Below are 22,560 nucleotides of genomic sequence, written 5' to 3'. Positions count from 1 at the left end.
GTAAAATGGGACTGACGGGGACTCATCCTAGCGGGTTGCCGTTTTTCTGTCCAAATGGAGATCACTTAACACAGCCTCCACCAGCTCATATGGGCATCCCACCATACGGAGCTTTAGATGCCGGCAAGGCTGCCGCGGCCGCCGGTGAGTACTGGCCTGCGGGCCATCAACGGGCCGCCGGCTCTCCCTCGCATCCTAGCCCAACCTGGAAACAGCTTCTTAGTGCAGCAGCAACTACGACAGGTCAGACCTAACCTCGCAATTTCTATCACAAGCTCTGACTTCTCCTTTTTCTAGTAACTTGCTTTATCTTCCCTTCATTCATCTTATATATTTTAATTCTGTATCGTTTTTGCTGTTTTTTTTAATATAATATCTACTAAATTCAATGTCTGTGTGGCTATAGCAATAATTATAATTTAATATATAATTTTATACATAAAAATATATGTATAAAATCTTTATTAAATTAAGTTTTGCAAAAAAAATGTTACAATTATAACTGGAAACGGTTTAGTGCATAAGAAGTCATTTATAAAACTAAATACTTAAAACATTTTAAAACTATAGTTGTTATAGTCTCATAGATTTTTATGTGAACATTTATTGCATAAATTTTGTCATAGGTTATTTTATATTTTTATATTAGTAGCATAACTATTAAGATTATTTATATAAAATAATGTATTGAATCGTATTCATATTATTAGTCATTGTAAAGTTTTCTCATAGATTTATCGAGTTTTTTATAATGCAGATTTATATAAAATACAATTGTTAAATTTTATAGGTAAATATAAATTAATTTTAATTTATAAACGCTGATAAATTTCCAAATTTCTAAGAGAAATTTCAACGTTTTGCGTATCATAAAGAAAATTCATTTAATTAATTAATCCATCACTGTATTCTAATTTATAAATTATTAATATATTATAATAAAATCAATATTAATAATATTTAAATAATAGTGTAAAAAACTTCTAATGTTTGATTTTAATTCATCTTACAATTTATTAAATTAAGTATAGAATTTGTACACCTTTCATTTTTAAAAGCCATATCATTTTTATGCACTATTCATAATTTTTATAATTGATTTAAAATTTGCATTAATATTTTTATACAAAAGATATAAAGTGGTTAGTATCTTGGCAAGCTCAATGCATTAGCTTATATAAATTTTCTAGGTTCCTCAATCATCTGCGATAGAATTTTATTGATATAATTGAAATTTATTTAAATAATAAAAAAATACTTTATTTCAATCTGACAAATTTATATATGAGCTATTATAGCATATTTGAAGATGGTATAATTATGATATTTATGATTTATATTGAATTTTATATAGCAATATTTCAAATGTTGAACATAATACTTTCCAGTTGGTGTTTTGTAACAAGAGGCATTTATTGATGTACGTTTTAATATTCATGTAATGAAGTTCTTTAATAAGAAATTAGATTCATACAAATTTGTTTAGTTAAATCTAATTCAGCAGTTATTGAAATTGAGGATTTATTATTGACTGGTAGTATATTTTGCGTATTATTACAATTTAGTTGTATATAAGTTTATCAAATGTTTACATATTTTGCCATTAATTTGCGTATGTATTAAGACTTTTTGTTAAAAAAAAGTATTAAATTTTGTTTAGAAATTAATTTTTTTATATAAATGATTACGAATAATGCAAATAACTTGTATTAATGGCGTTTTGTCAGTAAAACATGATAGCTGTGGAAATAATACTTGCGCTGATTAACGAGCACTCGTGAGCTTTTAAATATCAACATCTAGAAAGAATTAGAAGGAAATTATAGTTTGTTCACGTAGTGATATGTGATAACATTCGTACTTGAGTTCACATATGATTATATACATATTATATATCGTATACAAATAGCTTTGAATTAAGAAGAAATATAGTGAGCTAAAAAAGATTTTAAATATGTCTTAAACATATTATAATATATAAAATAGTCAAAACAGCGCAATCTTCATTTGGTCGCCCAAATAAAATTATCATATTTTTATGTCACTACTTATATAGAAAATTAAAATCAATTTTTATTTAGAGATTTTTTAAAATGATTAAACAAGGTGGAAATTTAGAATGTAATAATCATGTGTTTTTACTGCAAAATGATTTTTTGATATTTACAAAATACTAAATTGTGACATTTAATTTGAAGTTAAACTTTCGCTTGACCATTTTACATAAGTTGAATGATTTCTTACCGATTTCCTATTACTATTCTCCATCATATTATATTCATTCTGTTGCAAATAAATAAAATTAAGATAAACTGTAGAAAGATAATACTAAGGTGATTATTGTTTATAATTTATAGAGAAAAATTAATAGAAAAAGAGAGGATGCAAAAGAGAAAGAGAAAGAGAGCGAGAGAGGGAGAGAGAGAGAGAAAGAGAGCGAAACGATGTTGAATAGTTGAAATTTAAAAGAGTATAAAAGAACAAAAGCAAAAGAATTAAAAACTGACGGTATTGAGTAGTGGATGCCTGTGTAAAGCCCGTGGCGTGAGTTCATGTAGCTCTTGCTGGTTATTCAAGAATAAAAGAGTAATTTTCCGAATGGTGAGACGTCGATAATGGGGTTGCAGACTGCTGAGTCGACTAGAAGGTGATTAAGCATACATGACAAAGTCTACAAATTTGCATAGGATATTACAAATCTTTTTCTCTCCTTTTCTTCTAAAGCATTTTTCCGTACTTATTTTCATTTCGGTATAATTTATTTTTAGGTGGTACCAGTATCTTATTTATATCTGTTATTGGCAATCAACTGTAATCTGCTATTGTAATCAATTTGAAATTATTTTTTATAATTAATTTAATTATAAATGAGAATCAGTCAATAATTATTTTTTCTTTATATAAATTAGTTTCAAAATATTATATTTACTAAAAACATAAATAAAATAAACTTTACTTATAGCTACATACTGAATTATTGTGAGAACATTTATATACATTTTTATTAAATAAACGGTTTAAAATATATTAAAAATGGTATTTTTTATAATGTTGTAAATGAATACTTTCTGTAAATTCAAAGACATTAACTAAATTTAACAAGAAATATAATAAGGTTCCTAAAAGTAAGCGTTGATTCATTACACAGACAAATAAATCATAATAAATTTTTTTAGATAACTTTGTTTATTCTACTTTTTAACAAATTTTTGTATAAGCCAGTTTTTCCCTACTAGAGAATCAAAATTAGTCAAAAAAACTCGAGTAAAATTATAGAACACAACTGTAATATATTGTAAATGAAATATAAGATTAAATAATCTTAAAATATGACAAAAATTATTATAAGAATTTATAAAATTATTTATCTCTAATATTTTTATATTGGTTTATAAATGTACAGTTATTATATATATATACGTTATCATCATTTTATAATTTTTATAAAGCAAATTATATAATTTATATTTAAAATTTAAATTCAATATTTTCATATTTTGTAAAACCATAATTTTTATTTAAAAATTTGTGATATAACACTTGATAAGTTATTTATTTTTATAATTATTTTCATTTTATACAATAATTTTACATACAGAAATGATATGAATTATTTAAAAGTATATTATTTTAATAAATACAATTATTATAATAATATAAGAATATATTGAGATATATACTTATACTGAAATCAAATATTTTTATACTATTGAATCAAGATATACATTTTAATAATAAATACATATTTTAATTTTAAATAAATAAATAAATTTTAACAATAAAATAATAATTTGATTTGCTTGAAAGACCGACAGTTGATAAAATATGATATAAACTAATAAAAATTAATAAATAAAACTGAATAGTAATAGAATTTAAAAATAAAATAAAAAAAGAGTTAATAAATGGAAATAATAGTAAACTATGAATTAAATTAAAAATAGAAGAGAATTTAATTATGAAGAAACCTCATTTTACACATTGAGCACATACAAATATACTCAAATTGTTTGCTTATTAAAATAATTTATAGTAGTACTTTTAATTATTTTATACAATAAATGATTCAAATGGTATTTATTTTTATTAAATATTGATTTTAATGAAAATAATATGTTGAATTAAAGAAAATTATTAATTTTTATGTAGTCGTAATCATCTTATTTAAAATGTATAAAAGAGCAAATATAAATTACGATTAATTTAAATTTTTTATCATATTAATTTACAAAAAAACAAACGAAAATTGAATATTTATTGAATTATTCTATTTTGTATTTAGGTATTAAAAATGAATTTAATTAATTTCAATATTTTTTAAACGCATGCAAGAATGTTTATATAGAGATAAAATGAATAATAGGGTACGTGTAAATTAAGAAGTAAAAAAATAGTTTAATACTTTACAATTTCAGAAATACCCACGAATGAAAAAGTTTGTATGGTTTTTTGGTTACAGAGTAACTATATAAATAGTAAGTGAATAAAATATAGTTGTGTAGTCGCTAAGTTATACATAAAGGCAGAAAAGCCTGATTATGTCATTGCCGCGGGCAAATAGCTCGATCACGAAAAACCACGCGTGCCACTCCCCTTGACCGGAATCATTCGTTGGACGAGTCGTAAAGCTTGTGGCACTGTTAGGAGAGGGAAACTCAAGGGGAGTGCGGTGCGATTGCGGTTCTGCTTTGCGGCAGGATTACGAAAAACCGCGGTTCCGCGTTATATTGGCTTCATCAAGTTTCGCCACGCAGCGCCTCTTGTATCCCTTACGAAGGCAATTATTGTCAGTATCAAAGGCGCGAGTAGCATTTTGTGGATATCTCTGAATATACTGTACGTATAGCCACAGTTCTACACTTTCCATTTCTCGTTAGCGTTAATCCAAGTTAATGGAAGCGGATACGCAATTAGTCAACTGGTTTTACCATTTTATACTCTTTCCGTGTTTTCATCAAATGTTTATATTGGCTTTTATATTTTTGTTATTATATTATAAATATTTTTTATTTTAATCAATAAAACTGTTACGGCAGTATAACATATTATTACAGTACCAAATGAAAATGACGTGGTTAAAGAGGCAAACCTGATGTTGGAACATTTTTTAGATCAATAAAGGCGTTATAAAAGTTGATTTTCTAATTAATTAAAATATATCTTCGTTAAACAGAACATTTTTTATTAATTTTTTGTAATATAAGACATTATTTTAAATAATAATAATTTATCTTACATTAATATCAGTACATTACATACGATCAATTTTGTTAAATTCAGGAGTTTAAAAGATTAAAAAAATTTTTTTTTAAACTTTTTTTTAAATAATGACAAGAAATATAACAAAAAAGTGCATAATCATTGTACTGGTATGTATTTTCACCACAATTAAATGCAAGTATTTGATTGCAATAACGCGATGAATAATATGGTTTCATTTTTTTCTCTTCTTAATGCTATTATTGTTGTTGTTTGATGATGCCCTTTAATTTCTTGTTTTTATATCATCTCTATTTTTGTCACAATATAAAAATATTTAGTATATCATCCCATAATCTTTTTAAATATTAGATATTTATAATAATTAGATAAGCTATTTCTTTCCTTTCATTTAAACGACGTTCATATTAAATAAATAAATATTATTAACTCTCCCATCATAAGTAAAAAATCACCATTCTTTGAATATCGATATTGTACTTTTTATTTTTATTGTTAATAAGTTAGCATATATAAATAAACTCATATTTTTGAGATACAATTTTACACTTAAATTTATAACATATGATATAAAAAGACACTTTGAACATTACAATTTTACATAGTATACTGTATTAACGAAAAGTAATTTTACATTATTTTTATAACTTTCAATATGAATCTAAGATTGCTTTTAATTTTTTAAAAAAGATAGATATTCTTCTTTATTAAATAAAAATAGTACCATGTAAAAATGTAATTACACTGAACATGCAAGTTTAATTGTTTTGAATATTTTAGTAATTAAACACAGTCAAATGTTTAAACATTAATTTTATTTTAATTTGAGTCATGTCATTTTATGTAAATTTATTATTTAAAAATGATTTATTAATAATTTCGAATCTATCATAAAAAATAACTTACATTTATTAAAGATATAATAATAAATGATGTGATAGTGTATATTAATAAAGTTATTAAGAAACTACAAGTTAGAAGATTTTTAAAATTAAATAATAAATAAGTCTAATATTAATACAAAATTGCTTTATGGCTGCAATATTTCAGATGGTTAATCATACTTTTGAAGAAGTTAATGAAAAATCTATACATATAATTTAAACAGATAATAATTTTAAAGTAAATTGTAAAATTTGTCCATATCTATCATAATATTCTGATGGGTCTCTATTCCTCGTTATTTATTTATTAATAAGTAATTAATTAGAGTTATATATATAACATCAAATACCCAATGTATGTGTATAGAATTATAGATAGGCTTTTTATACTCTATATATTTTTTGTGAAATTTTTACAGGTGACAGAACAATTCAGATTAAATCCATTTAAATATAAAAATATTTTTAATTAAATAGTTAAATATTTAAAATTGAGAGTAATTGTAATAGAAAATTAATTATCAAATACAATAAGAAAAAGAAAAGTAAGATAACATAGAAATTATTGTAAAAGTATTAAAAGGAAAAAAGAAATGTATAAATGCTGTGTCTACTAAAAATGTCTCTTTTTAGGTCTGACAAGGGCACCGATGTATCCATTCTCCACAAGTCAATACCCCTATCCGATGCTTAGTCCGGAAATTACTCAAGTTGCCGCTTCCTGGTAATTATCAATCCTAATTGATTTTTTCTAGACAATTGTTTTGTATGTGATAAGAATGCGCCAAGCTCTTTTTAAAAGGAAAATACGGCGATAAGTATTTGTTACAATCTTAAGTTCGTTGAAATAAGAAGAAATCGTAAGAAAGGAAAGGAGACAAATGCCTAGTTGGTCATCCTCTCGGTTCCGGTCTATTAGGCCGTGTACAAGCACTAAAGTGAACTCACTTAGAAGGCTATCTGGACCCTTCTCTTGTGTAATACTTGTTATTTGTTTTCTGCTCCAGCCACTTTGAATTAAGATTTTTCACAGTTGATTAAGTCCATTTTTCCTCAATTACACGATCGCGACAATAGTAACCAGAAAGGAGTTTATCTATTCAGTTAACTAATCAATTTTGCAGCGCATTTTATTATTAACATAAATTTTAATGATAATTTAACATAAATTGTATTGTTCACTGAGTTATTTTTATTTATAGGCATACGCCGAGTATGTATCCGATCTCTCCCGCGAGTGCGGGATTTCGAAGCCCATATCCAACAAGCTTGCCCATTACTAGTTCAAGTTTACCTAGGTTGGTATAATATAATAATCTCATATTTATCTGTTTAATTTTTGTAATAAGTATATACAACGCTTTTAAATATAAACTAAACAATGTATCTTTTACCATCTTCACTTTCTTGTCTTGCGAAATAATAATGAAGCTAAATATAGTAACAATTGGTAAAAAAAAATTTTTTTAGTGATCTTTACCGATTTTCACCAACGGGCCTTATGCCCCCGCATCCCGGTCTGAGTCCACACGCGCATGCGCTAGCATCTCATGCATTGGTTTCCTCTGCTCCGAAAGCGGATCATTCTACCTTGGATCATAATCACAGGTGAGATAAAAGAAAAAATTTCTCTTAATTAACTCTCAATTGTGTTCTTTATGAAAGCACTTCATTTTCATATTATTTATTTCTTTATCACCTTTGATGTACTGATATAAATTTTTACTTATATTTTATTTTGTAATTATATTTAGAATTACTTCTAAGAATAACATTTCCATCGAGCAATTGAATTTTTTATAATAAATTTATACGAATATAACTAATTTTTTGAGAAAAAATATTAATTAGAAGTCTTAAGATATTAATAATAAATATTAAAAGATATAAGAAAAGCATTATTAGTTTAAAATTGTAAATTACAATAAAACAAAGTTTAGTAAGTGTACAGTATAAAAATTAAGTTTTTTTATTTAAATCAAGATTGTTTTAGACAGTTATAGATATGTAATACTATCATGTACGTGAATAAATAAACAAATGCAACGACATAAAGAAATTACACCCTTTTTAAAAAAATATTAACACTGTTATTACTTAAAAATTTTAAATACTTTAAAGTCATCCCTTTTTTAATCAAATAATCTATTTTCGAGATATGGTGCTTACTTATAATTAAAAAACTTATAATTTAATTATTTCAAGGACTTCCATTATGTGCCGTAAGCCTATTTGTCATGTTGACATTTATTCATCCCTTGCTTTGTTACTATATTATCTATATATTCATTCCTCTGATCGATAAGAAAGAAAACTGTTGCTGGTGTCTGAAGTGAATGTAGAATTGCAATGAGGATAAGTTGGAAACATGAAGATCGGAAAAATCCAGCTCGATACATAGAAAATAAACACGGACAATTCGTTGCAGCTGTTGGTATCAAAGGATAAAGAAGAAGCATCGAATGTTAAGTTTCGAGGCCAACCGTATGAGGGTAGCACTTCGAAATTTAAAGACTGTTTTTGGGGTAAAACTATAGATTCTACGGAGGAGACAAAGATAGATGGTCGGAGAAAATGAGAGGGAGTGAGTGTGAATGAGCGGTAAGTGAGAGAGAAAGAAAGTAGGAATCTGAACAGCCCCTTGTTGTGGCGCATCAACGGCTCCATAACTCTGATTGAATGGCAGACTGGTGTTTCGTATCGCGTAGACAAACTCACGGGGCGTCTGCGCTGATTCATCCTTGCTCTCTTTCTCTTTCTGCTACCTGCTACGTCCTGTATTGATCATTACCTCTTAACCAATTTGTAATTTGTATCAGTACTTTTAAACCTAATGTTTTTAACTGAAATTATAAGTATATTGATTTAAAATTAAGCTGAATTAAAATTGGAGTTAATGTTAAATTTAAATTTAAAGGGAGAAATTGGGGTTGAGTAAAATTTTATGTAGAGTGAAAATTCTATGAAAGTTCAGCAAGAGAGAGAGAACGGAGTTAAAATGATTATTTAGTAAGAGGGAGAAACGTAAAAAAGATTGGTGAAAATTTGAGTGTTCGTATGTACTTGCGGTAGTGTTCTCGCGACGGTAGCGCCGCAACAGTAGCGAAGCCCGCCAAAAAAAAAATGGAATTTTCACCCTTGCTTCCCTCTTCAAGTAGTTTGTACTCGAGGATTCAAGGGTGAGATACTCGTAATTGTAAAAAGGTAGATATTCTAAAAAGACAGAGAGAGAAAGAGAAAGACATGAATTGTAACGATGGGCCGATGCGTCGTGCATTCGTCACCCACCACCACAAATAATCAGTCGAAACATTGCTCTCCGACAATATTACTATGGCTCAACATATACAACTACATGAAGTGTTGCAAGTCAGTTCCATAACATAAGTACTAAATAAAGAGGAGCTCTCTGATGCTGAGTCGAAGGGGATGAAAGTGAGAGCGCTCGTCACTGGACAAGAGGTCTTGCCCAGTTAGGGGAGTACAATGAGTCTCGTCGACAAATTACAACTAGGAGACAAGGGATGGCGAATCGTTGTTCCTGCCGTTGCTGCTCTTATTTTTGCTGCTACTGCTCATATTTCGACGAGTCTGTCGAATGAAAAACTCAAGTGTCAGACGGGCTTTTTATGGATTAAAGCAATAGCCTACTTTTATATTCTCGTGTTGTTATAAACAGTTAAATGTCATCAATTTTAATGCTAATTATCGCGGAGTAGCGAAATTAGCTATGGATGACTTCATGTGGCCCTGCTTATTGAAGACTTCTTTATTTATAGCTGATACTTCGAAAGCGTTATCTATCGATCATCTAGCTTTAACAACGAGTTAATCATTCTTTTTCATGGGAGTGAGGAAACTGTAGATGAGTAATCTAACATTGTGAAATATCTCTTGTCCAGTATGCAATTTATTAAGTTAATTTTTTCATTTTGAATGGTTTTACCATAAAATAATAGGTCAATAAAAAAACTGATAACCCCCCATGGCGATGGAGCCCGAATGTTTGGAACCATTGAACTTAGTCATAAAAAAAGATAGCAACACAAATGAATCTGAAATAAACGAAAAAAATACTATTCCAGTACAAAAAATCGAAAAAGGAAAGATTCAATTGAAAATTGAAGATAATATGACTGTAATACAGGATGTTGTAAAATCTACAGAATCAGGAGTACCAGGTGCAGATCAAAAGTTTCTCACTGCTCTATACATGAGTAGTTTAATGCAAATGTCTAATGCTTCTGCACTAAGAAATATGTCACCCAATCCATATAATGTTCAGCAAAATTTTATGCAGTTACTTGCTATGGTAGAAGCAAGGCATCGCATGTGGCAACAACTAAGTTGGCCTATAGCTCCTAATTTTCTTCGTAACCCTATTGGACTACCTCAACTTTACTATGATGGAGCTTTGACTAGTATAAATGAGCAATTATGCAATTCTTCTATTCTGACATGTCCTTTACCCTCTACAAAACATGAACAAACAAATCATATTACAAAACAATCAATTTTAAAGCGGTATAAAATAATTCAATATTACTGATTCAATATAAATAACTGATATTAATATAATTATTTTGTTTTTAGGTCTACGATAGAACCAAAAAATTCTGCATCATTGCCTGCTGGTGACAACACAAAAAATCAAGATACAGGGCAACAAAATAATCAAGGTAATAGTTTTTATGTTTTTACTTTTACTTTAAAAATATTGAAATACATTAATTTATTAATAGTCAATTAATGAACAATAAAGAAGATTTTCAATCAATATATTAAATTAATAGAATAAATATATTAGTGATATTTTATTACATTACCAAACATAACCTATTATTAGATTAAATCTTATTAATAATTATTTATTATTTACTTATATTTAAAATTCAATATCTAAATTTGAATATTTAAAATAAATATTAATTGATTCAAATTTGTATTTATAATGCTTTTTGTTACATTTCATTACAGTTCTAATTTTTAACTATTTTTATTAAAAATGTTATTATATTAACCTATAAATTTAATTTCTTACAGACAAAAAGAAACCTCATATAAAAAAGCCTTTAAATGCATTTATGCTGTATATGAAGGAAATGAGAGCAAAGGTAGTGGCAGAATGTACGTTAAAAGAGAGTGCTGCAATAAATCAAATTTTAGGACGAAGGGTAAGTACAATATGGTTGTTTAATTAGTAGTAACTGTATATTCAGACATCGAGTATAAAATTTTTTATTAGAAAAAGTAGGATACAATAATTAATGTATTTTAAAGTCAGTCTTGATATAAATAAAAATAAAAATGATATATTTTTCAAAATTGTTTAGATAAATTTCTAAATGATTTGATTACTATTAATTACTGTAAATTTAATAATTTAATTTTAATTTAAAACTTTTACATAGATTGTAAAATTAAAAGAAAATTAATATTCAAAGTAATTAGTAAATATTGTCTCAAAACTGAAAATAAATAAATAAAAAAACTGTTCCTAATATTATTAGCTATAAGTTAACCGTATTTTAGCACTAATAGAACATTGAAGGTGGGATCTAAGGAATAGAAACAACTGGGTAGTTTAATATATTTGCTAGCGCAATAAATAAGGTTATGGAACTCAGGGTTTCAACGAAATGTTACTGAATAAAGTACAATAAAATGTCGTATGTTTATGGCAAAAATTGAATACTTTTGGGGGTATGTACACACAGTGGCATTCACTAAGTCGAGAGGAGCAACAACGATATTATGAAGCTGCCAGGCACGAACGTCAACTACATCAGCAGCGATATCCTGGTTGGAGTGCCAGGGATAATTATGGATACGGAAGCAAGAAGAAGAAGAGGAAGAAAGAGCGATCCGCGGATCCCACCGGAGGTACCACTTTCCAGTGCTAGAACAGCAGGCCTTTAATTTACACACATACATACTCACGTACGCACGCACGCACGCGCGCACACATATGCCACACGTTTGGTGTATTTGTGTGTACGCGCGCGCGTGCGTATGTATGTATATATATGCATATATGCTCTTATGCATACCCATGTATTTGTATATGAATATGAATATATATATATATATAAATATATGTGTGTGTGTATATATATATATATATATATATATATATATATATATATACTATATATACTTTCAAATATTTATTAGTTTTATCTGTTGATTCAATTGAAACGATCAAAGTCTTTGTGCGTTTCTCTTTTCGTTGTTTCAGTTCTTTTTTTCTATACTTTCATTAAGGACGACATAATGATGGGATGACTGATATATCACAAATCAATTATAAAGTAACTATGCGGCGTCATTACACTGTCGCATTGGACTATGAAATTAAATCGACTTTTATCATATCATTATAATGAATTTCTCTATATTGGATTGTCTGTAAGAGATTCTGTGGAGCGTTCAAAGTAATATTTTCTTGTCTTGTATATATCGCGTTCTATTGTAAAAATCGCATATCTGGCCAACTCCCTAAAGCAGTATTCGTCAAATTAGATAGCAAACTACTTTATAAAAAATAATTTTGTTATAAACAATTTTTATGAATAGAAATTTTCTTTGGATTGTATAGGATATTCTTTGTATATAACAAAAGCAAAATAACTTTTGTTATTTATTAAAAAAAAGATTAATTAAGAGACATTTGAAATACACCACTATTTTTTTAATCATGGATGAACTAATTTATTTCGAAGATTCAACATATATTGATATTTAGATTTTTGTAAAAAAATCTAAAAACCATTTCTGAAATATTAACGTTTAATTAAAACATTGACGAATTATTTAATCAATTTAAAATAGTGTTTATGCAATTTTTATATGCATAATATCAATGCTTATAAATTATTTTTTTTAGCAGAATGCAATGCAAGGAGTAAACAATAATAAAAAATACTACTGTTGATTTTTATATCATTACTTTTTCAGAGGTTAAAAAAAGTTTGAAAAAAATGGAAGTGTCAATTCTGACAATCATGAAAAAATGAAAAAATCTCTTCGTTTTTTTTACTATCCTCGTTTTCCAGACAACCTATATATATATATATATATAATACAGGTAGTACCTATCATAAAGTCAAACAGGTGAAACGAAATAAAAAAATACAAACATGAAATTAAAGTAAATAAAATAATATCGCGAGTAGTTCAGACAAATTTAGGCTGTTCTTCTAGCACTTTAAACGGAAAGTAGGAACCCCAATGTCTCATTTAAATGTTGGTCTAAATACTATGAATGCAGTGTATTAATATACCAATAGATTTAAAAATATAAAAATTTTCTACAACTTTATCCACTCGAGTAAAGTTATTCAATTATAAATAGCAAGGTGTAATAAAACAGTTTTTGTATTCAATTACTTTAATCGAAACTTTTTGCCTTGTCTTAATTTTAAAGTTTAAAAATAATTAACAGAAAAAGAGTACTAGTTCATTGAAGCATTGTAAGCAAAACTTTTTATAAAGTGTTTTGATTCTCTATCTATCTCTCTCTGTCTGTCTCTCTCTCTCTCGTTAGTGGCACGCGCTAGGGCGAGACGAACAGGCCAAATATTATGAATTGGCACGACGGGAGAGACAGCTGCACATGCAGCTGTACCCTGACTGGTCTTCCCGCGCAAATACCAACCGAACTAAGAAGAGGAAGCGCAAACAAGACACAAACAGTGATCCTGGAGGTACTCGCAATGCCTCGTTCCACTTATATACGACTTTTCCCGTATTCCATTTCTTCCTGTTCCATATTGCCTTTAATTCCAATTCGACCTAATATATTATATGCTATTATAATTATATTAAAATATTGTTTTTCATTATTTATTCAACTATAAATATATGCATATCTCCACACGTATATGTGTGTATACGCGCGCGTGCAGACATGCAAGTCCATACATGATATTTACATACATACAAGTTCATACAAACGCACGCGCATACATATACGCTCATTTTACTACTACATTGTAAACACTATGTTGCATGATTTCCCCGTTCCAGGGGTTTTTAATTGATATGTATATTTATTATGTTGTTATAAATTCTTACACACAGGCGCGCGCTCTTGCACACACGCACGCGCATACACATCAGTATTACATATACACTTCATTTCGTGCGCGAGCGTGTGCATGTTCTGATAGTTTGCTATTATTGCGTCCGCAATTAAAATCATTGTCAATGGCAATATAATATATAATGAATATTACGTGTATATATATATATATATATATATATATAATTATAATTATATTTATATATATCATATAATACCCGTACACGCACGCGCACATACATATACTATATTTATTATATTAATTATTTATACGTATACAACTTTGGGGACGCTGGCCATCTTGCATTTTACAGGAACCTAATCCACGCAATCAGACAATCCTGAAGCGTTTGATTTCTTTTAGTATATTTACACTCTTTATCTTTTTCTTATAACTTATATTTGATTTTTTAAATTTATTTATAAATTACAATTAATTATTTATTTTTCTAATTCATACTATATTTATTTTTGTTTCTTATCTATTTTCTACTTTTTATAATAGATTATGATGTTCTTCCTTTGATCGTTTCAACGCTACCTGTTTTTTATTAGATTTTATTTGCTTTTTTTATTTTCTATTTAAATATTAAATATTATCCATATAATAACAATAGTATTAATATTTCATGTATCTCATTACCCTCAATTAATCATTATTTTTCACCTTACATACAGCACTTAATCCTTACGATTTCACTTGTTTGAGCTTTACTGTTAACTAAAATCTGTTTGAAGAATATTTAAATATATCTAAAGCTTTTATAACCATACAAAAATCATTGTACGTAGTCTTTAATTTGCTTGAGCTTATTCTTAAAGCAACAAACTTTGGAGTGTCTTCTGAAAAATATGTTATAATAGATGGTCACTAAAAGAAATAATAAACTAATGGATTTTATTGTCATTCATATTTCTTTGGAGCACTCAGCCAAACAATTTCGAAGAAAGCATTACAATTTATTGCACGTTCGAGTTACAATTCTTGCTTGATTTTAGAAAATCGCAACATTTTCATTCGTATATGTTCTTCCTTAAAATTTATCATTGTTTATATTATTGCATAAAAGGAATTTTTATTTTTAACATAAAATTTGGTTGAAAATATTAAATTGAAATATATTTATAAATATTTTTGGAAGATTTTATAAGTGTTTATGTTGCATGTAAAATCAATATTATGTAAAAATTGGCACGCATAATAGTTGTTAATAACTAATATTGGTACATATTAAATCAAATCAGTTTAAACATATAATTTTGTTATTAAAGTCACATCTATACTACCAGGTATTGAATGATGTACGCTAAAGTATTCGATAAACACTTTTGGCATATTTCATTGTTTTTTCTCTGTAAAATAAATAAAAATAATTCACAGCTTTTTAAATGTGTATACGCGATTGACGCTTGACTTTTAAAGTAGATTACAGCATGTAAATAATTTAGTGAATTATTTTTATGTACGCTTTTAGTGTTGATTACATTTCAAAAATACAAAAAATAAATTATTTCTTTCTGTTCATAGGTAATAACATGAAGAAGTGTCGTGCAAGGTTTGGACTAGACCAGCAGAGCCAGTGGTGTAAGCCTTGCAGGTATATTAATAATTTTTTTAGAAATACTTATCAGAAAGAAATATAATTGTTTAAAAAATGGACTGAATTGTTCCTACATTGATATGAAATACGTAAGCATACATATGTAATTTTACTTTTATAGTGCAATAATATGATTCTCTTTACAATAAGCAAACATTTAGTTAATTTTAGTCAATCGCAATAAAATAATTTTTTTTTACAAAAAACTTATTTTACAAATCATTTAATTTAAAATTAAAAGAAATTTAATTTTAGGTTTTTCATTAAATTAATATTTATCCAATTATATACAAGTAAAAATATTTCATATCAATATCAAACGCTTAAAATTTTCGTTATCCACATGTATAAAAATATTTCACGTGAAGTTTTGGTTACACGTTAAATGATAGAGCAAATCACAGTATGAAAACATTTGATTACAATATGCACAGTGATGCAGTTCGTCAGAAAATGTGTCTCCTAAATTGATGAAATATCTCTGTATTTCTTCAATGAATAATAGTGTCTGATAAAATTGTATGTTGTATTTTTTATATCTGCTTAGAATTTTCAGGAATTCATTAAATTATCAATTTGATCCGATACTTTTTAACCAGATCACTCGAAGATACTTTGTAGCTGTGTAAATGCTTACAGATAAATAATATATTGGCATTTATTTATTCTAGTAAAATAAAAATATATTTTACTATGAAAAATTTGTGGGCTGTAAAAGCTGTTACTTTTAGCGAAGTAGAGTCTTATGTAGTCTAATTGAAAATGTAACTGAAAATGATAATGTAAACTTAAAGTAATTCATAAACATTTACAATTGTAATTCTAATTTCAACTTATATTGACAATTAATATAAACATTTGAATTAATTATTCGTATCTCAATATAATCATTTAAAGTAGCCTAAACACCCTACTTAATGCCCCGACTCCCGGCTGGGTTTATAAATATCATAGACAGATGTTATTAAAGGGGTAGAAAGTCTAAAAACTGGTGGAGACCTATTTTCTGATGACTTTTGATTGTCGACCAATGAGAATGTGTATAAACTTCTTTTGATTTCAATAAGCATGTGGTTGACGATACCTTTTACACTAGGAAATAAAAGATAGAACTAAAAGTAGGTTTTGTAAAAAGCAAAAGAATTTTGAATAAAGCAATGTGTGTATTAAAAAGTAAAGAAAAGTAAAATAGGAAACGTGAGCGCCTCTTTAATGGCTGGTGGTTGGTTTTGGCAGCCCAGTGGAGCATGGAGCGGGGATGGGCATCCACGCGAGCATAATCCATCACGGTGTGGGAAGTAGCGCGGGGAGTGGTGGCGGCGGCGTTGGCGGGGTTGGGAGCGGCGGTAGTCAAGCCGGGCAAGTTGGTGGCGGTGGTAACGCCGCCCCAGTCCCGCCGAATGCCAATACTGCTTCCAACGCCTCCTCGCCTCAGCAAGAACCCACTTATGTTAATCTCTAGTCAAGCCTATCGCCTCCCTTCTACTGCAACACTTCTTCTTAAAACAGTGGTCAGTCCCGACACTCAAGCCAAATAGGACCTAAACTCGCTTCCCATGTTCAAAAGCTCATATGATATCTTCGCCCCCCCCCTCTCTTCTTCCTTCCATTTTCTCCAGACGCGTGCCCACGTCTTTTTTAATAATAATAGCTTAGAGCAGGGAAGCGAGAGGTTCGAATGCTCGCATTGTTTCTCATTGTTGTGGCTCTTTACGGCTTTTTATTCTTATTTTTTTTCTTTATTTTACATTTATATACAAACATAGTTTTCAATCATTTGATATCAGTGTTGCACTTAGCATGGCTGATACACATTTATTATATTTTTTATTTATCTTTTCTACGTACACGATCTATTATGTGTGTGCATAATGTATACGCAAATAAGCGTTGCGGTTTTTGCTTCTACTTACGGAATTTTTTCTTGTGGTAAAAATGCATACTTATATATATATATATATATATATATATATATATATATATGATACACAAAATTATATGCGTGTGTTGTGTGTATGTATGTATGCACGTATGTCTGTATTTATATGTGCGTAATTTTATCTAATTTTAGCATGGCTACTATTATGTTTACCAACATGATGATGATGCTGTTTTTTCTTGTAATTTGTACATAGTATGTGTTTTAGCTAATTATTTAACGTTTTTGTGTATTTACGTACATACATATATATTATAAGAGTATAACAAAGCTTGTCGAGTATAATTAGTCAGAATGTATTTTTTATTAAAACGTCGCGTGAATGTGAAGTCTTAATTTTATCGTTTTAATTGTATAGACACATTTATATATCGTGTATTAAAATGAAGGTTAATTTATCGTCGTGTTGTTTGTCGTTCAGGAGATGCATAATGAGAGCCAATGACAGAGTGGCATAAATGTCTTGACTGTAGTACCGCTGATGTGTAAAAATGCCTCGTCGGTGCGATCGAATCACGTGTTGGAAACTATGTACCTTACACTTATTTACCGCTTACGTATAAATGTTTCTTGCTATACATGGTTCACACACGAAAATATTTTTAATATACTGTGTCTGGCATTTTATTTTGTTTATACATACAAATAATTATATTTGTTTGCCTAACACATGATTGATGTTATACGCGCGCGTGAATGTGTGCACATAAGTATAAACTCATTTATACGTACTTAAAAAAATATTCATTACACGTCCACCATCCCATATTCTTTTCCATTATTTTAACTTTTTTTAAAAGATTTTTTAATTTTCTAAAGCATGGCAATATTTCCAGCGAGTGATTATTTTATTTTATTTATAACGGGAAAACGCATGTCATGTGATAATACAGGTATCCCTTAGATGCGTTTAAAGTTATATTATACGTCTATACGTGAACGCATGCATATACAGACATAATCATTGTTGTGTACACATGTGTACGCTAGATATCTTAATTTATCTAGGTGTATGATAGGTATTTGCATTTGAATTGATTAATTTTAATCGTTATTTTGATCATTTTTCAGGCGTAAGAAGAAATGTATTAGGTACATGGGGGAAGGAGGAGAGGGTGATGGCGATGGCGACGGCGAGGCCGAGGACGATCATTCGGAGGACAATTTGGGTAGCGTAGGTGAGGCCGGAACGCCCGAGGACGATGAATCTTTGAGCAGCCCCGGTGGCTTGTCCGGTTTATCTAGTCTAGCAAGCCCTTCATTGGTATTGCCCTCACCCTCGAGTTTGGCCAGTCCCTGTCCCTTGACTCCTCCAGTACTGATGGGTCCGAGTGGACATCAACAGCAACAGCCCCAAGCTCAGGTTCAAGCCCAGCAGCAGCCGGCTACACCGCATCGCAATCCGGTTGGGACAAACCCACATGATATAAACAATCCACTGAGCGTTAACCAATTGACGGGTCAATGCATCAAGACGGAGCCGGGTCCGCAGCCCTCTAACCCTGCGATAAGCGTCACGTAGCCCCGGCTGCAGCTCGCAGGTCGCGGTAGCAAAGAATATTCGTCTCTTTATACCGCGACGCGACGCACAAATACTCAGGACTCAAGTTGTCCTCCTTACGTTGTGATGCCAATGACTGACCAAGTCATGTTCCTGTGCCAGGTACTATATTCTATTAAGAGTCTACATAGCGAAAAACAGACATTAGCTCAAGGATTATGCGATAGCCGAACATTATTATTATTACTATTATTATCATACATTCATTTTATTATGAACGCCTCATGTGTCAAAGCCTCCAGATCGATTCCTATCCTGTACGATTGTCGTTTGTTATTTTTTTAAAAGTCTATTTGTAAATCAATGATTCCTTCAATATCCCAATATCCTAATTCCCTTTTTATCCTCCCTCTATTCCTTATATATTCATAGTTTGCCCTACTTGGGCTTAACTCTTACTTATTTGTCCACACGTTGAGTGACTTTTTAAATAGCTTTTTAAAGTCTTCCATTATAAAGGTCTATGATCCTTTGAAATTTTTATTAAACACGATTTTTACATTTTTAGTTTAAAGTATTTTTTTAGTATTAGGTAGAAATCGCCGTGAAAGCCATTTTTGATTTATTGGTCTGAGTATGTTTAAACCAGTGAATCAGTCGTTTTTTTTAACTATTTTAATATTCTTGCATACACGCGCACAAATTGGTATAAAGGATTCATGTACCATCTTCCTTTGTTCCTCTTTTATATCTCTATTAAAACATTCCCGATATGTGAGGAATTCAACGTCGAATATTTGGTCAGGAAACTAAAATTTATTGATGAATTAAAAAATGTTGCAGGCTACTTATGAGAAAACAATGTTAAAATATTTATATTCGTTTAGACCGATTTTAATTAAAAAAGTGTGTATGTTTCAACTTTGTCTACAGGCTGTTTTATTGACTGAATAATAAGCCTTTGGTTTGCAATATATTGCAATGAAAAAACCAAATAATTTTATATATTTAAATTATGCACATGAAACTTAATACACTACTTAAGAACAGAATGTAAGTTAATCTATCTTTGTATAAATTAATGTATTTATTTAATTAAAAAGAAAAGATTATTAGTAATATTCAACCAAAAGATAAGGCCAGTGATAGGGTTGGATCAGCACATTCCTTTATATATTTATATAAGATTTTTAAATCTTTATTTTAAATTCATTATATTTTAAATTTTATTTATAACTTGATTACGTAAAATAATTATGTAACCCATTTACCCACAATTTGTAACAGAACGTTGTTTGTGTATGAGAAGCCTGTAAATGCGCCTTTACGATGCATTACGTATTTACTAAATTTTAAAAGAATGAACATTTTGCGCCATTTGTTAATAATTAATTTCATCATTGTCGCAATAGGCTGTCGGTGCAATTAATGTATATTATTTTCAATTTAGTTTCATTTTGCCATTTCAATATCTAAAAGCACGCAATAGAAGGCATGTACGAAAGTTCATTAGAATGCAGCTATTGTATATAATAAATACGTTTAAGATGCATTTATATTGTGAAAATGGGAAAGTGCAATGGAGGACTGACGATGATAAAAAATTCTGTATATGCTAGATAGATCGAAACGGGGAAAAGTAAGTCTTGATTATGTATAGAATTGGGATTGTTTTTTGACTGTTTATAATGTCTATATAACGAAAACAAACATTAAGTGCTGTAACTTATCACTGCATATTAAACTAAACGTGCCATAATGACATCATGCCAATAATACAAATATTTTGTTTACATTGCCGTCTCATTATCGGAGTTATGTGTATAACGTATAAAAAAATGTTGGAATGATACGACTATTTTAAGGCGTTAAAATATTAGTTGTGTTTACATCTCACCGAATTCTCTATTGTTTTATAGTTTTATATTACTTTGTAACTTAACGAAAGTATGTATAAATAAAGATTTTATTTGTATTAAAGTACGTAACAAAAGAAGAAGTCTTTCAACGTGTAAAGTGGAAGAATATTACTTCCAGATACCTTATTGCAATTAAATAAGATTATTTTTTAAAAACTTTCAAGGAAGGTCTTAAAAAGTTTAAATTTTGTTAGTATTATTCGATTTGGCTACTTTTTTTACCTTTTGATACTCTTACCTATTTTGTTTAACTTTTGTGGACTCGAAAGCTCAATATACTCAAATGATATGCACGCGCCAACGCATACGCACACGCACACGCACACAAAAGCATATAAACAAACAAATTCAATCGATAGTTTTTTAGATGTTAAAGAACTATTGTTACATGTAAAAGACTTCAAAAATGTTTTCATCTACAATCTATTAATACACTTAAAATTGAAAAATTATATTTACTAATTGTATAATTTTGCAATTGTATTTTTGCGACTTGCGGTGTAAACTACAATATTCATACGGTTATAGAAATGTGATAAATAAGTCACAAATAAAATTAATATAACGAAAAACAGCCTGTATAATCAACAAGATTCAAATAATCAATTGACAATTGTTATTATTCACTAAAGCTAAGTATGTGCCGATTATATAGTCTTCCATTTTTTCTTTCGTTATTCATTATTCAGCATTTATTGTACATGTATAAATGAAGTGAAATTTTGAGGCTTTTTTTTTTCTTTTTATTTAATCTTTGCAGTACCGAACTTTGATTAGAGAACGAAGAAATAAATATGCTTACAGTGTTAGAATTGTAAGGAGGTACACAAGCTTTGAAAATATAATATCTTTGAACGTAATTATTATATACGTAATTAAAAGTAATAGAAAAAATAATGGTTCGAGGCTTAGAACGGAAAATTTTAAAAATAATTTTCGCAAAATTTATTTTAATGCTGAGTGTTGTTAACGAATAAATATTCATTAACTAATTACTTATTATGATAATTATAACATCTGATACACGAACCGAAATCTGTAAAATGACAACATTTTCAAATCAACAATTTTATATTAATTTATTATTAAATTGATGGATAGAATTATTGCATTTTTATGCATTAAAGTGATTAAAACTGTTATCATTCCAATTGTAAATTGTTAGAATTGTTATATAATCCAGCTTACAGTAAATTTAAAACTTTCAATCGGTTATTTTCTATCTAAAGTTACAAATTTTTTCTTTTATTTAGGCTTTCAACATATTTTTTAATTATTATTAGTCAATTATTCTATGACAGTTTCATTAATTTATTTACTGTGTAATTATATGTAATATTGATGGATAATAATTTTTAGCATTATTGAGTAATATATTATTTTTATTTACTTGATGATTTTTTACTATAAGCA

At 28.6% G+C, this 22,560-nt stretch overlaps 1 protein-coding gene across 2 annotated transcripts; it reads left to right on the top strand.

Annotated features, from left to right (window-relative positions):
• On the top strand, positions 1-20,068 carry LOC105360929 (protein pangolin, isoforms A/H/I/S). Of its 2 annotated transcripts, XM_011497957.1 has the most exons (10): positions 1-243; positions 6,738-6,828; positions 7,307-7,402; positions 7,575-7,712; positions 10,698-10,783; positions 11,148-11,278; positions 11,822-11,987; positions 15,716-15,785; positions 17,025-17,299; positions 18,799-18,872. In XM_011497957.1, exons 1-9 carry the CDS (start codon positions 6-8, stop codon positions 17,248-17,250), a joined length of 1,242 nt encoding a protein of 413 aa, XP_011496259.1. In that variant the 5' UTR covers positions 1-5; the 3' UTR covers positions 17,251-17,299; positions 18,799-18,872. The 2 variants fall into 2 exon arrangements, with proteins under 2 accessions (XP_011496259.1, XP_011496258.1); XM_011497956.1 differs by lacking the exons at positions 11,822-11,987; positions 17,025-17,299 and adding an exon at positions 13,651-13,810 and having other exon boundaries at positions 18,799-20,068.
• The last annotated feature ends 2,492 nt before the right edge of the window (positions 20,069-22,560 follow it).

The sequence above is a fragment of the Ceratosolen solmsi genome, unplaced genomic scaffold (genome assembly GCF_000503995.2).
Source record: "Ceratosolen solmsi marchali unplaced genomic scaffold, CerSol_1.0 scaffold14, whole genome shotgun sequence".
Lineage (NCBI taxonomy): Eukaryota > Metazoa > Arthropoda > Insecta > Hymenoptera > Agaonidae > Ceratosolen > Ceratosolen solmsi.
The sequence above is the reverse complement of the archived record's forward strand: the minus strand, read 5'-3'. Positions and strand labels throughout refer to the sequence as shown.

Coding starts and splice junctions, on each gene's coding strand:
- LOC105360929 (XM_011497956.1), top strand. CDS start 6: ATGGGACTGACGGGGACTCATCCTAGCGGGTTGCCGTTTTTCTGTCCA. Junction 7,713..10,697: donor ACCTTGGATCATAATCACAG/GTGAGATAAAAG, acceptor TTTTGTTTTTAG/GTCTACGATAGAACCAAAAA. Junction 10,784..11,147: donor AGGGCAACAAAATAATCAAG/GTAATAGTTTTT, acceptor AATTTCTTACAG/ACAAAAAGAAACCTCATATA.